Genomic DNA, 16,686 nt, shown 5'->3' on the forward strand with positions numbered 1-16,686 from the left:
GCCATCTCTGATTAGTAGCAGTGGAGAAACAGCTAATAAGTGCCACAGATTGCCTGCAGAGAGAGCTGGGTCACTTTCAGACAGCAAGAAGGATAACAGCAGACGAGCAAGAAATTTATTCATCAGTTATTCTCAAGACAGTATAGCCAAAGGTGTTCACTCATCGCAGCAGAAATGCAGTTTGCCAAAGAAAATGCACAAGCTAGCAGAACAAGTAAATCTTGCTCCTTAACCAGTGTTACCCAATTCTTCACTCCAAGATTTAGGTGGTGAAAAATCTGCCAGAACAGACAAAATAGTACATAATGAGGCATCCAATAAAGTTCCAAACTGAAATGTGAAAATGTTGAGAAAAACATAAAACCTCACAATTTATGCTGATACCCATGGAAAAGGATAAACTTTGATTATTCTGTGTTTGCGATTTCAAACCTGGTGCTCTATTTAAGTCTGTTGTAGAAAACTTAATCATTGAAACAAAGAAAAAACTTAACCATTGAAATAAAGAAATTAAACAAAGATGACTGTATTGTGATCCATTGGGGCACCAACGACGTATACAAAAATGAAAGCAAATCCACATTGCAAAATTACAGGAAGTTATTGCCACAATTGCACCACTCCAATGTTTTGATAACTAACCTACCGGTACAGTACAATCTTCCAGAGTTGTCTTGTGTAAATGGGGCAATAGAGGCTCACAATACAGTGTTACAGACATTATGTAAAAAATTCAGCTATGTACACTTGTTAGATGTCAGCAAACTGAACGGGGATGAACACTCACACCATGGATTTCACATGAACATGAAAGGTAAATTAAGATTAGTGAACGAAATAAAAAGTCTCTGTACCCTGATTTGCAAGAAGAAAGAACCAATCACCCTACATTACAGTCATGATGCTTTTTTAGAGAAGAGAAATACTACAGCAGTGTTTCGGAAACAAAAACTACAATAAAAAATAGGGTGACATCTACAAATAGGTATCTGTCTGTGTTAAAAGAAAATAATGTAGAATAACTAGAACTAACAAGTATAGTAAGTGCACTGGATAATTCTGGAGTAGACTTATTAACAGCTTGCAATGAAAGAAGCCTAATGTTCTTTCATGTAAATGTACAGTCCCTAAAAAATAAACTTCTGGAACACCAATATTGGTTGAAAAAGTTAATCTGTAGCATGTTCATGATAAATGAACACTGGTTATCATGTAGAGAACTAGTGTTAAGTGTATCAATTGGCTATGAATTGGTTACAGGCTACAGCAGGACAAATATGAAACATTGTGGTGTGTATATTTATATTAATAAAACTCTAAAACAACACTATGAAATTATAGATGTACATGTACATTGTGTAGAATCTAACTTTGGAGTTGCAGCAGTACTATTGCCAAAATTGGAAACTACAGCAATGTCTGTGTATCACCCTCTCAATCACAATGATGATTTGTTTCTAGAAAGTCTTCAGAAACTTATAGTCATGTTTCTTAAGAATAAAATTTGCAGAGTTTTAATATTTGGTGACATTTACATAGACATTAGGATTAGGAGTAGAACTGTAAGCAATTACTCAACATACTAAGGTCACTAAATTTTTGCTGTATAAATGACAAGCCCACTAGACTGGATGCATGTTTGGATAACATTATCTGTAATTTTCACACAAGCGAATGTCAACTCAGTACAATCAAATTAGGTATTTCTGACAATGAAGGATTGTGGCTAAGATTTCCCCTAGATCATGAAAAAGATAGGTGCCAGGAAATAATAATCAGACCTATTAATGAACAGAAGCTAAACACTCTAAAATATAGATTAACATTAATATACTGGAATGAAATACTTACTCATGATATGGATGTTACTGAGTCAGCCAAAAATTTAGAAGTGGTAACTGATATCTCTGAAGAAGGTATGCCCTAGATGTTATAAGAAAGATTATAAGCATAACATGCATTCTAAGCCAGGAAGTTTAAAACACTGGTATACACCACAATTAAATAACTTAAAGATCTCGATGTTCCTGTATTACGATAGATCACAACACAATAAAGCAGATAGAGATAAATTCAAGATTATAAAAAAGCACTACAGAACTGCAATCAAAACAGCAAAATGCAAGGCCAATGATGGATATATTCTTGACTCTTCAAATAAATGTAAAGCAGCAAGGGAAGTTATCAAAATTGAAACAAATTGTCAAAAGAAAGATTGCAGCATTCCAATTCTTCCTGATACACTAAATAAATACTTTGCCGATCCTATAACAGAAAATATGATACACAAAAATAAATAATGGAAGCAGTAGAGGTAACAACTCACTGAATATTAGAGATGCTGAATTGTTGATAGGCACATAAACAAAACTGAGGATATTGCAAGCTTTTGGACAATCTTATTACAGAGCTATAGAGTGCAAATATACACAGACATTACCTTCAATTATATGAAGTACCAGCTGACTATATTGTTCTGGTACTTGTGAAAAAAATGATTTTCAAGGGGTGTACATCATGAAATTATAGACCACATATTTATGCAAGCTTTTGTTAGAAATAACCTAACATACAAGGGATCACAAATTTAGCATTGGAGGGCAGTGTGGAGGGTAAAAATCATAGAGGGAGACCAAGAGATGGATACACTAAGCAGACTCCAATCGATGTAGGTTGCAGTAAGTACTGGGAGATGAAGCAGCTTGCATAGGATAGAGTAGCATGGAGAGCTGCATCAAACCAGTCTCAGGACTGAAGACCACAACAACAACAACAACAACAACAACAACAACCTAACATGGTTGATGTCTGCTTATTTTGTCCCAGAAAAAGGAATGCTAGAGTTTACTCCTCCTGTTGTCAAGATAATTAAAAACAGATCACAGGCTCAGATTGCTCTAGGATTGGACAGTTAATTTTGAAAGGAACCACTCCAGAGCTTGCCATAATTGATTTAGTGCAACCATAAAAATTCAGTCTGTCTGGGATTTTGAAATCCCTCCTCCTGAATGCAGTTGCTTGGTGGAAATGACCAAAACTTTTTCTCTTTGTCTACAGTTCCCTTAGAGACATATTAGCTAATGACAATACAACTGAAATAACAGTAACAATGTCTGCAAACTTTTGCAGTGAGAAATTATTCATTCAATAACTGAGAGAAGAGACAGAAGAAAACTAAATCTACATTTCCAATGTTAGTGCTAAACCATGGATATGCAGACAGAAAAACTTAGAAAGAAATAGATTCATTTGCCACAACCTTCCCACAGCAACAAAAATTACATAAAAGCATTTCAGTTTAAAAGAATTGTGATTTATGACAGAATGTTAAGGCATACAAGAGAGAACAAACATTGGTTGTACTTTGAGCCTTCCAGAGATGCAATGGAGTTGAGAAAATGAGAAAGAAAAGCAGTAAGATGAAGTAACAAAGAAACTACATAATAGAGTTTAACAGCCATCAACACTGAGGTCCTTAGAAATGAAGTACAGTGCCAGGAAACAAAATGATAGTTGTATGTGCATTCTTATAAGATAAGCTGTTCTCAAACAGTGCACAGAGTTAGAAGATGTTAAGATGGAGAGAAAAAGTAGCATATGGGCAGGTATATTTTGAAAAAGCTGTCATAATAAAACTTACACAAATTATATAGCAGGAAATGAGATTTAGTGTCACGTTTATAATACCTAGTTCACTCTGTATTATGAAATACGGTGTCTGATAACATATATGAAATTTGTAGTAAAAATTCTGACTGAATGCAAACAATAACCGAGAGGACCTAACATACCATATTTACTCAAGTACAAGATGATCCTGAATGTAAGATTACCCTCTCCTTTTAAAAGGCTTCTTGAGAAAAATTTGTTTTACATGTGTTCTGACTAATCATAATTACAAACAGTTGTATTGGCATAAATTATCTGCCTAAGAAGTTAGCATTATAACTACCCAGAGCTTATGCTATTTACTGATTGTATGCATCAATTTTTATCTTCACAACAATTTTTGTTTAGGCTTACTACAACTGTCACCTGTGGTATCACTATTTTTAATCATTATCACTATAATCATCATTGTCGTCATCATTCTAACAGCACAGCTGTGAACTTTATATCTCCATTGTCACAAATATTTGGTTTTTTCTTCCAAATATGTTCTAATTTCTAAAGTGGTTGTTGTGGTGCGACTGAGAAAACAGGTGTTTTTTCCAAATACACAGCGGATTTTGCTTCTATACTGATGGGAGAATGTTGCAATCTGTCTTGCTGTCAAACATATCATCTGCCCACCAGTCTCTCATTGGTCGCATTGAACTGGCAGCTGACACACCCTTTTTTATTCTCAGCATACCTCACAGTGAGCATCAACAACATCGCTGCAAGTAATGTCTAAGTACACTACTGGCACCTATCTAGACTTTTACCATCTCCTGCAGAACTGATTATTAGCCAAGTTTTAAAGTCAATTTGATTCCAACTACAAACTGCAGTTTAAATGTTCATAAAAATTCAAAGTATGCTCTGTATATTCCCATTGCTGGCAGCATGACAAAATATGCTGTCCACTCAATACTCCATTCCCTACATTAATCTTAGTTTTCAGCCAAGCCGGTGTCACTGTTCCCCCTCCAACCGTTCCAAGGTGCTGTGCTCGAATACATGTGAAACACGGACTGCAATATCTTCTATAGTGCAGGTTGTATGTAAAAAAAGCAATTAATACATAAATAAAAGATTGCAATCACAATTCAGTCCTATTCTAGTACTTTCACTTGTTCCACGATCTAGTGACGTCTGTTGGTATTATCTCCACAATGGGTCTTGCTGCTGTAATTTAATCTCCTGATACCAATTATAGCCAGTAAATATGGTTTATTTCATTTTTTAGATCATTTTTTAGACATTTAACTCTGAATTAATTCTCTTTCATGTTTCATCTGAATGTCACCATCTTTTTCTAAAGCTGATTAAAAGCTGGTAAAGCTTTTACCCGGTACTCTAGGAAACAGCAACCAAATTTGTCATTTGCAGCCCATCTGGTAAAGCATTATAGTCTCTCATAACCAAATAAAATATTGACTTGGGCCCAGAATCAAGTCTTTTTTGAAGGATGACATTATTACATTTGAATGTTACCTTTATTTAAAAAGTAGCATAAATTTTTATACATGGTATCCATACATTATGACAACATTTATTCCAAACCTGTTCAAATACAACAAGAGTTTGTAATATGATAGAATTTAAAGTTACTTCCTCCTGTGTTTCCCAAATTTTCAAATTTTAAACAGAGCAAATGACTATTGTAGTGGCTTGTTCATAGTTTTTCACTTATCCCTTGCACTAGTGCCTCACAAGTCAAATGTTATGCGATTGATTGGGCAAAGCTGATATTGTATCAAATGCTTTGGTGTATTGTGAAATCTTGAGCCTGACATCTTCAAAATAGATTTGCAAGTGATGTCAATAGCCAAAGTTTCATCTGTAAATGGAAGGTGACCCCTATATTAATCAATTAAAGAATGTAAAAATATTGACCTCTAAGCAATAGTTTAATCTGGAAATATAAAACGACCCTGAATAATTTTTTGAATGATGAATTTGCAGGGGGAGGGGACAAGAGAGAGAGAGAGAGAGAGAGAGAGAGAGAGAGAGAGAGAGAGAGAGGTGCTTATAATCAAGTAAAAACAGTCTTATAATCAAGTAAAACATTAACTCATGAGAGAGAAGTGCTTATAATCAAGTAAAAACAGTAACTCATATTGATGTGGTGACCAATGAAGAGCAAAAAAGAAGCAATTAATGTTGAGTAACTAAACATTTGTTCTTCTGAGCAGAAAGGAAACTGTAAAATTCACATTTCTTTTTTATGTACCTGTCCACCAATCATAATTTCATATTTAAAGTGGGTAGAGGTCTGTCCTCTCAATCATTATTTTAAAAATTCTATTATTTCACGCTTATTAAAAAATGTGGTACCTGTTCTTGCACTGGAAAGAACTTCAGGTCATGTACTTGCTCTTTGGAATTTTCATCTTTTTTCAAATTAGTGCTCTTTTATTGATGCAGGACTGCCAAGCACACACAACAACATTACAGGAAGAAAGGCAATGTCAGAAATGGGTCCAAGTAATGGTCCCACTCCATCACCTACGCCAACAAGTACACTTCGAAGGATACATCGGAGATCACAGGTAAGCATGGGTCATTGAAAGTAGTTAATTTCATTAATAGCCAAATTTTTATGAGATAATACCATCACAGTTCTTGAGTGTGCTGCCACATTCTGTTTCATGCTTACCACATTTTGGAAGCATGGATACATACTTTTTCTGCATCATCAGAGGTCACCTGTGATTGGATAAAATTGCTGATAGCATTTTTATTTGTTATTTACAATTAAAGTGCAATAATACTTATTGCAAAATATATTTGAAACAAACACACACACACACACACACACACACACACACACACACACACACACACACACACAGAAAGCTGTCCACAAGTATCTCAAATATGCCATGAAAGAAAAATAAATGTAAATATTTAATAGTATCAGAAAGGAAAAATATTTGAGGAAACTGGAATTATGAGGCAGAATTGCTTGCCATTACTTATTTGGAGAAGGCAAAATCTTTTGTGCTGTTGATAGACTTCCTGGCCAGTTATTTGTCACAAAACTCTGCAAAGACTCATGAAGTTCAGAGCTTGAAGAGGTTTTGACTCAGCATATCTCTAAAAGATGATGATAGGCAGGTAGAAAAGGTTGACTTGGTAAAATTCTGGGACTAAAACTTGAAAATAAATTCAGTGTGTGTGTGTGGGGGGGGGGGGGCAGCATAACACAAAACTTTCAAGAAAAATCCAAACAAATCTTTATTTGTAATTAATTACCAGACAGCTTCCTCTTCCATTCCCTTTTCACAGTCCATGTTCTCCTACTATTTTTTCCTTTTCTTTCTTTTCCTACTATCAAATTCCAGTTACCCATCATAATTAATTTTTTGTCTCCTTTAACTGTCTGAATACTCTCCATTATCTCACCACAAATTCTTTCAATAGGGATCTAGCATTCCAAATTCTGATCCATAAAATGCCAATCTCGTTTTTTTTTTCTGAAGACACATCCTCCTGAGTAGTCCCTACCCAGATATCCAAATGGGGGAATATTTTACCATTGAAATATTTTACCCAAGAGGATCCTATCATCATTAAGACATACAGTCTATCTGCATGCACTTCGCGAAAAAATAACAGCTGTAGAATTCCTGTTCTTTCAGCTGTTTGCAAACACACACACACACACACACACACACACACACACACACACACACCAATATCATGTTGGCAAACGTTATGAGATCAGATTAGTCAATCATCCATGCTCCTGGAACTACTGAAATGGCTGCTGTGCCCCTCTTCATGAAACATGGATTAGTCTGGCCTCACCACAGATGCCCCTCCATTGTGGCTGCACCTACGGTAAATCTACCTGTATCATTGAGAACCACAAGCCACTCCAACTTGGTAAGGTCCACGGTTCAGGGGAAGGACATAAAAATTAAAGAACTTTGGTTTTCTTTCTTTCTGATTTTTCCACAATCCATGATTCTCTTCCTTACAATTCTGTGTTCATACGTACATTATAAGAAATTTCTGCTTCAGTTTACAGCCTATGTTAGGGTTACTAGCAGACTTCTTTTAGTAAAGAATGCCCTCTTTTATTGTGTTATTCTGCCTCTTATATTATCATCGCTTCATCTCCCATGTGTTATTTTGCTTCCAATATAGCAGAATTCCTTAACTTGAACTGCTACATTGTCCCCAATTTTGATTTTAAATTCATTGTTACTCTCATTTCTGTTCTTCCTCATTACTGTACATTTGTCTCCCTTTGGTTTACTATCAAGCCATGTTCAGTGCTCATAAGATTGTTCATGTCATTCAACAGGCCCTGTACAATTCTTCCTTACTTTTACTGATGATGGCAGTGTATGGCAGTGTCATCAATGCATAGGAAGTCAGAATGTTTACCCACATCATCAAGCATTTTCTAACTGCCAGCGTGCTGGCTTATACTTCTTGTTGTCATGCTACATCAGTTACTTTAACATAGTCATTATTGTTAAAATTACAGCTGTTATTATCATAAACTGTAGTTTGTTATGCAGAGTAGCAGCATATAATATTCATTACTAACTCCATTCACAATGTAAATGTTATTGTATCACAGTTCAAAGAAAAACGATTGGATCTGCTGGAGTGGCATGATGAAAGATTGAATTTGAACTGTCTCAGAAAGAATGCAACCAAATTTCACCTTTAGTATAACAGAATCTAGTTAAAAGCTTTCTAGCAAGACTAAAGTAGTAGCAAAAGGTGCTCCCAGACATTATTATTTACATGGCTTGTATAAAGATCTAGTTCAAAATAAATAATAAGCTGTAACTTGACACATTGTAAGGCAATAGTTCCAGCTGTAAAGACAGTATGACAAATAACTCCTTAGTAATCTGAATATCTTCTTCTGGCAGACATTGTACTTCCACCCCACAAATAATAATAATAATAATAATAATAATAATAATAATAAACCTTTTACATTCAGTTTAATGTGAATAAAAGACTTGTCAGAGATAATGAAAGGAATTCCTGAGTTATCTCAACTATGAACGAACAACTCTGTCATTGAGCGTAGCAAATAATTTATTAAGCATCAAAACACTTGTGAGGAGCACAGATACATAGAAACTGAACACACGTTGAAGAAGCCATCAATACATCTCGAAAAAGTTCATACTCAGTCATTTCACCGGAGTTAATTGATTAGTCAATATTGTGGTCACCAAAGGAGCTCCCCTCACTTGAAAAGCTTTAGAGACTACACAGCTTGAATTGATGGCATATTGTGGCTCATCTGACTTAAATCCTCCCCAGGGAATTTGGGGGAGGTGACCTACCCATGCCTGTGGCCGGGCCGTTTCTCCACAGAGGTGGAAACAGCAGGAGCTATAGTGAACACCTGGGCATAAGTTGGCACACCAGGAGGCAGTGTGTTGGAGTTTCAGAGAGTTAAGCCACTCGCCCCCTCCTTTACTGTGTACATGATAGCCTGGTGCACCAGGAATCTCTGGGAATTTGCATTTTATTTGTCTGCCAGTGCAAGTGAATAGTGGTGTAGCAGGTGGTGGGACAGGGGTGTCTGCGTCCCCCGATAAGGGGCGTTGCAACAGAGGTTAGTGGCACAGTTTGGTTGCACAGTAGTTCATTTTGGGGAGGAATAATGAAGGCAGGTTTGAGACTTTCTATTGATACTGTCTCAGTGGCTCTTCCCTTGTGGATAATGAGTGTTAGGCCCCTCGAGAGCACTCTGTATGGACCAGGGTATGGGGAAGTGAGAGGTGGCTGATCATCATGCAGCCATACATGTGGTGATGTGAGTAATTCTTTGAAGATTAACTGATCACATTACCATAGCATTGTTGGTTGCACGGGTGTAGACAACTGATGCATTGTTCCAATTTTTTAAGGAAGTTCAGCTGGTCCCCAGGTGTCTGTGCTAGTGAAGGCATGATGAGGTCACCCGGTACCCGCAGTTGTTTACTGAAGACTGGCTGTGCTGGAGAGCAGAACAAATCCTATTTTAGTGCTGTCTAGGGGCCAAACAGCACCCAGAGCAGCATATCAGTCCATGACTCTTTGTGGCACATGATGATAGATTTGAGTGACTGGTACATGCATTCTACCACGCCATTGCTACCAAGGTGATAGCTCATGGTATGAAGGTGATGGATACGACACAAATTGAGTAGGTAGTTGAATAGTGATGGATCAAACTGATGGCTGCAGTCAGTTGTGATGGTGAGAGGAATGCCATGGTGAGAAAAGTGGCAACAGATTTAACAGTGATGATAGTGAGAGGTGTAGCCTCAGGCCACCTGGTGTAACAAACAACAATTGTTAGGAGCTACAGTTGTCCGTCAGTGCATGGTAGTGGGCCAACCAGATTGAAATGGATGTGGACAAAGCATGCCATTGGTAGAGGGAAGTCCTGAGTAGTGGCATGCACATCCATGAGATTTTCTTTCGCCTGACATGCAAGACAGAAACGGGTCAATGTACGACTGTTCTTTTTGACCCCAGACCAGATGACCTTGCTCATCACCAATTTGACCATTGCCTCAATACTGGGATGTGACATGTTGTGCATTGTGTTGAGTTTTTGTGGGATGAGCAAATGTAATCAGTTTCCACCACTCTCACACCATATCTCATATGAGGAACCATCAACCAGTACACACACCAGGCAAACTGAAGCAGAGTTTGCACGGTGGACATACTGTTGAATGAAGGTGTCTGTGCACTGGCTATCTGCAATCTTTGTCCAGCACACCATAGTAACACTTGCCACCAATCATGAGAGGCAATCAGCAACACTGTCATCTTTGCCTTTGATATGGTGAATGATGGTTGTAAATTGAGCCCCGAAGTCTGCATGTCTGGCTTGACGTGGTGAGGCATGTTCCATTAGCCACTTGAGAATGGATGTGAGAGGCATTTAATCAGTAAACACTGCAAAGTTTTATCTTCTAGTATAGGCTGGAAATGTTTGATGGCAAGGTACATGGCCAGCAGTTCTCATTTGATGTCACCCAATTTTGTTTGTGCTTCTTTCAGATGCCTGGAGAAGAATGCTCCAGGTTGCCATGAACCATGTACTTGTTGTTGTAAGGCTGCACCATCTCTACCTGAATAGTTTCAATAAATAGCCCAATTGGTGCCTCAGGCTTTGGATGTGCGAGCATTGTAGCCTCAGATAGTGCTGTTTTTGGATTTTTGAATGCTGTGGCTGCTTCTGCATTTCATGGGACCTTCCTGTTGCTGGAGATATTTTTGCCCAAGATGAGTCAATCAAGAGGCTGTTGTGTCACTGTTACATTCTGTAGATAACATTGATGATAATTTATCATTCCAATGAATCGTCAGAGTTCATTGTATGTTGTGTGGTGTGGCATATCTTGAATGACAGAAACCTTTTCCTGCAGTGGAGCTAAGCCAGGATGGGAAACTTCGTAGCCCAAAAAGGAAACTTAAGGTTTGGTGAAAACACTTCTCAGGATTGATGACAATACCACAATCCTCAAGACACTGAAAGAGCTGACAAAGATGATGAAAATAATCTTTCAGGGATTTGGAGAAGATCAAAATGTCATCAACATAGCAGAAGACAAATGAGGTATCATGCAAAATACCATGTATAAATCACTGCATGTTTTTGTGGTGTTACATAATCTATAGGGCATAAAGCTGTACTGGTATAGTCCAAACAGTGTTATGATGGCCATTTTTTGATAGTGGCTGAGCGGTTCTAGGCGCTTCAGTCCGAAACCGCGCTGCTGCTATGGTCGCAGGTTCGAATCCTGCCTCGGGCATGGATGCGTGTGCTGTCCTTAGGTTAGTAAGGTTTAAGTCTAGGGGGCTGATGACCTCAGATGTTAAGTCCCATGGTGCTTGAGCCATTTGAGCCATTTTTTATATCCTCTTTGGCCATAGTAATTTAGGACAATGCCTTAACAGAATCAATGACATGCATCACAAAGTGTGCAGCTGAAGTCTGCAGTATTGGGGACTGGGTAATAGTCCAGTAAGGTATGAGTTATTAGAATGTGGTAGTAGCCACATAGCCTCCAAGCACCATCTTTCTTTTTTGTCATCTGGAGTGGTGACAGCCAGTCACTGTCTGACCCAGTCAAAATGCCCTCTGTTAACATTTTGTTCATTAACAGTTGTGCTGCTTTGAATTTATCTGGAGGTAGGTGACATGCATGGGAGAAGATAGGCTCTCCAGGAGTTGTTTTGAAGTGATGCTGTGTGGTGTGTAAACGTTTTTTACATGTTGTGGTGGGGTCTGTCAGAGTGGGAAATTCATGCAATAATTGAGCACCAATAGTTTCACTGCAGGTGGCTTAGAGTTAATTGCCCGTCATCAATACAGTACAGGAAGGAACAGGTTGCTTCTCATGTTCCGCACATGTGTGCAATCCGCATTTAGTGCAGTATGGTGTGGAGATCTTCATGCGAACTAAAGTGAGCTCAGCACACTCATCATGAAGTGGTGTCAGCAATGTGAGAGGTGGGAGATTATCAGTGTGCACTCTCACTAAACACCTACTGACTAAGTCCAGCATCACCTTGAAAAAATAGGAAATCAGTTCCAATGATCGGACCACTAACCTTAGCAATAATGAACTCCCACAATGGGCAGAAGGAAGGGCAGAAATTTAGTGTAATTTTGTGTTCACTATACATGTTGATGTGGATATTGTTTGCTGCAGTCAATGTATGGGGGTGTGGCTGAAGATGCTACGGCAAAACATTAATTTCCATGCTAGAGTCAGCTGGAAATTTGTAACCAGTGTTCCTGTTCTTGTTAAACAGCCTGTTGGAGTCTTGTAGTGCTGCAGTTGTCATGTAGCTGCAGTGTAGGGCACTGGTTGTGGTTGGGCATGTTTCATTTGGATGACAAGCAGGAATGCCCACTAATGCTCATCACTCACATTTGGGTATGCACAGGGTGTAGAACTTTTTTTGCATTAGCACCAAACTTTTCGTGGAACCAACATCAAGTGGAAGAGTCACTTGTGTTACTGGTGAAATTTGGCTTTTTGCATATAGAGATTTGTTGGGGGTTGTGAACTGACATTGAATTTCAGCACAGATATGACTTTCTTCTTGTATACATGTTGTGGTGCAGCATGCGTCAGAGCTAGCTTTGTCTGTTGTAGTCGTGCATGTTATAGGGCCACTGGTCATTACATTGTAGGATAAGCACAGTCGAGGGTGTCTCTCAGATGCACATGATAACTGACCACAACAAAAACAGTCTTCAAAATAAGTAGCCATAGTGTCCACCTTATCAGCTAAATTTGTGAGTGGCAGATTAGTTTGAGCACCTAACACAGATTGTAACTTTGCTGGAAGCTTATTGAGCCATATAAGGTGTAAAGCTGTTTCAATTAACAGGTCTTTATATGCAAATGAACGTAATTTACACAGCAGTTCTGAAGGCTTCAAATGCACACAGGTTTGGGATGAGCACAAGTTTTTGAAACTTTCACATAGTGTTAGAGAATAATGTTCAATTAGAGCCTGTGGCAGGTTGGCATATGATTGTTCATGTAGCACATGCTCCACATTTTTGATGTGATCAGAGTCTACACTAATTCATGTTTGTCAAAGTCATGGTGCACTCCGTGTTTGTAAAATATTTCTTCCACTTGAATAAATCACAATTCACTGCTTGTTGATCGATTGAGGTGGTGCAGTGGTTAGCACACTGGACTCACATTCGGGAGGATGACAGTTCAAACCTGCCATCCTGATTAAGGTTTCCCATGATTTCCCTAAATCACTTCAGGAAAATGCTGGGATAATTCCTTTGAAAGGGCACAGCTGGTTTCCTTCCCCATCCTTTCCTAATCCGATGGGACCAATGACTTGCTGTTTGGTCCCCTCCATCAAATCAACCAACCAATCAACAACTGTTTGTTGACTAAAATGGCGGCAGTTTTGCATTACCAATGTTTGGTGGAGATGAAGCATATGCAGGTCCAGATTGGCATAATGACTTCTTTGCTCAGCTGTGGCCAAAGTAGATGCCGTTGGTGTAGAAACTGGTGTCTGTTCCTGCTTGATTAATGTTGGAAATGGCTCTGAAGTAAGATGCAACAGTGATGGATCTGACTCAGTTGACATCAGTCTATCGATGTTCAAGTCAGGGTCACCAATATTGGAGATAATGAAAGTAATTTTTGAGTTATCTCAACTATGAATGAACAAATCTGTCATAGAGCACAGCAAATAATTTATTAAGCATCAAAACACTTATGAGGAGCACAGATACCTACATACACAACTCACACTGAAGAAGTTTGTACGCAGCCATTTCACTGGTCACCACAGACTATATTTGCTAAATAATTAAATGTATTTTAATGTGGCCCTTCCACAGCCAACTGCAGGAATGGTTTTTATGAAAAATCTATTAATTTCTTCCCTGCCTCTCATTCACATATTTAGCATCTGTGATCCTTTTCCCTTATGCAAAATAAATAAATTTTACTGGATAAAATATGCAAATGCCAATAACACACTCCATGAGCAGCTGAATTGTCATGGACAGAAAATGCTCGTATTGCCACAACAAATGGAATAGTTCAGTGTACTCCATGACTGGGATATCACCAGACCTTACACTGGCGGTCAGACTGACTGGAAGTACAGATTGGAAAAGGTGTACCTTGTAAGTGCATTTCATTGTTACAAGAACTTGGCTGCCCAACATATGGGAGATTGTATCTTTGTGACCATGCAAACACTGGGTTCCACATATGCTACCTCACAACGTGTGTATGGCTGACACCTCCAGAGTCAGCTGCGAGGGATAACAACATGATGAGGCCTGAGGTCACCACTGACTGTTATGAGTTGTAGCAGCAGATATGCAGCACAAAATGGAGACCACCCCACAGATGCTCAAAATCTGAAAAAAAGACCATCATGATGTGTGAATAAATGAACTGCACTTATTAGTGATGTTACATGTTGTTACTAGTTGATGACAGAATTAAAGTACAGTATACTGAAAAACTCATGAGGCAGTGTGAGCCACTGACCAGCTAGGCACTGCTTGCACAGGTGGCGGAGGTATTAAAATGTGGGGGATGTTTACAGTGGATGAAATGGAGTACATGATACATCTGTCACTATCTATCATCAGTGAATGATGCAGAAACCTACTGCCAAATCACCTGCATTTAGTAGTAGTAGTAGCAGTAGTAGTAGCAGTTTTATTCCTCTGTCAATCTCTTTTACAAAGATATTAGTCATGTCTTGGTATTACAATCTAAGAACAACAAAATTAAAGTATTTCACATATATGGACATTTACAGAGTTACAGATCTAGTACGACAAGGAAAGGCTTCGTAGTTGGGTGTGGCCTTATAGTAAGAATCATCCCGTAATTTACCTGAAATAATGCAGACCTAAATCAGGACAATTGGAGGAAAACTGGAGCCTCCACCCTCCTGAATAAAAGGCAATTCTGTTTAAAACAGTGCTACTTCATTCAGTTTACCTCTAGTGTATGATACTGTTTTGCAAATAAGTTATTTAACAATGAAAACAGCTAATGCTACATTGTTCATTCATTTCTCACTCCCAGTCACTGGACACACTACACAGATTATACACAAACATATATTGTTTCTTAAGAATACACACACTATCAGCTGATGTCAGGACCATTTTGTGCACTGCAACTTCCCATTTGCTAATCTGGAAAACTGAGTCGTCATGTCTATACAACAAGAGAGATGTTGAGCTCAGAAAGAGGATATGGAGGGCATTGCATAGCTTTGGGAGTAAGTTGGAGAAAAGGAGAAAAAAATATAGTGTGGAAGTTTTATGTGGAATGTTAAGTGTTTCGTTATCATTATTATTATTTATTTGTGTCACATTTTTTACCAAACCCCTACTCTGTGGTATCTAATCCTTCAATATATGGACTGTATTGTTTAACAGGTACATTTTAACTGCCTTTCTAAATAAATTTGTTTTAACAGTTTCTTCAATCTCTTTTGATAATGTGTTGTACTGTTTTATTTCTTGGTAGAAAATGCTGTTTTTAGTTTTATGTTTATTCTTTCTTGGTAAATGTAAGGTCATTCTAGATTTTGTTCCATGGTCATGGTCAGAGTTCTTTGTGCAGTAATTATCAATGTTATTTTTTGTGATCAACTGATTGGTAAATGTATTTACATGGTGCTATCAGAATCCCCAGTGTTTTGAACAGATCTTTATAGTGAGCTTGGCCATTATTTTTGGTTATTGTTCTAATGGCCCTTTTCTGCAGTTTGAAAATTGTGTTCATATTTTGTGCATTTGTTTCCCAAAGATAATGCCATAGTTAAAAATTGAGTGCACGTATGACTATTTTGTAACAAAAAGACATTGGCTATTATACAATGATGGTGAGACTCTAAGGACATAATATGCTGATGATGTTTTGTTTGCAAGTACCACATCTCTGCGTGTTCACATCACTCAGATGAGAATCAAAATTCATGCCTAGAAATTTTGCATTTGTTACACAATCTATTGAGGTGGCATATACATTTAATTTAACAGTTTGCTATGTGCTGTTCATATGTACACTCTGTTTTTAACTATGACATTATTTCTGGGGAACAAATGCACAAAATGTGAACACAGTTTTCAAACTGCAGAAAAGGACCATAAGAATTATAACCAAAAATAGTAGCTGAGCTCACTATGTAGATCTGTTCGAAATGCTGAGGATTCCTACCTGGAGTTTCCATTGTTTAATTTAACAGTGTCATTTTCCCTCTTCAAACTTAAATTCATGGCATGTGTTTTCTTTATGTTCAATGACACTTTATTGCTTATTGACTGATTGCAAACGTCATTGAGAGTTTCACCTGTTTTCTCTGCAATGAGTTCTCTTATTTATTTATATAACTGATGATGGTCAAAGTACAGAGGATATAAAATGTAGACTGGCAATGGCAAGGAAAGCGTTTCTGAAGAACAGAAATTTGTTAACATCAAGTATAGATTTAAGTGTCAGGAAGTCATTTCGGAAAGTATTTGTATGC

General features: G+C 37.9%; 1 protein-coding gene across 1 annotated transcript in view; it reads left to right on the forward strand.

Moving 5' to 3' along the window:
• LOC126239043 (protein sax-3-like) overlaps positions 1-16,686 on the forward strand; it is a 112,160-nt gene that overhangs the window by 88,649 nt on the left and 6,825 nt on the right. Inside the window, exon 14 of the mRNA XM_049947869.1 lies at positions 6,073-6,197. Coding sequence (XP_049803826.1) covers positions 6,073-6,197 — 125 coding nt within the window. The remainder of the gene's footprint in view (positions 1-6,072; positions 6,198-16,686) is intronic.

This window comes from Schistocerca nitens, chromosome 1 (genome assembly GCF_023898315.1).
Source record: "Schistocerca nitens isolate TAMUIC-IGC-003100 chromosome 1, iqSchNite1.1, whole genome shotgun sequence".
In the NCBI taxonomy this organism is placed as follows: Eukaryota; Metazoa; Arthropoda; class Insecta; order Orthoptera; family Acrididae; genus Schistocerca; species Schistocerca nitens.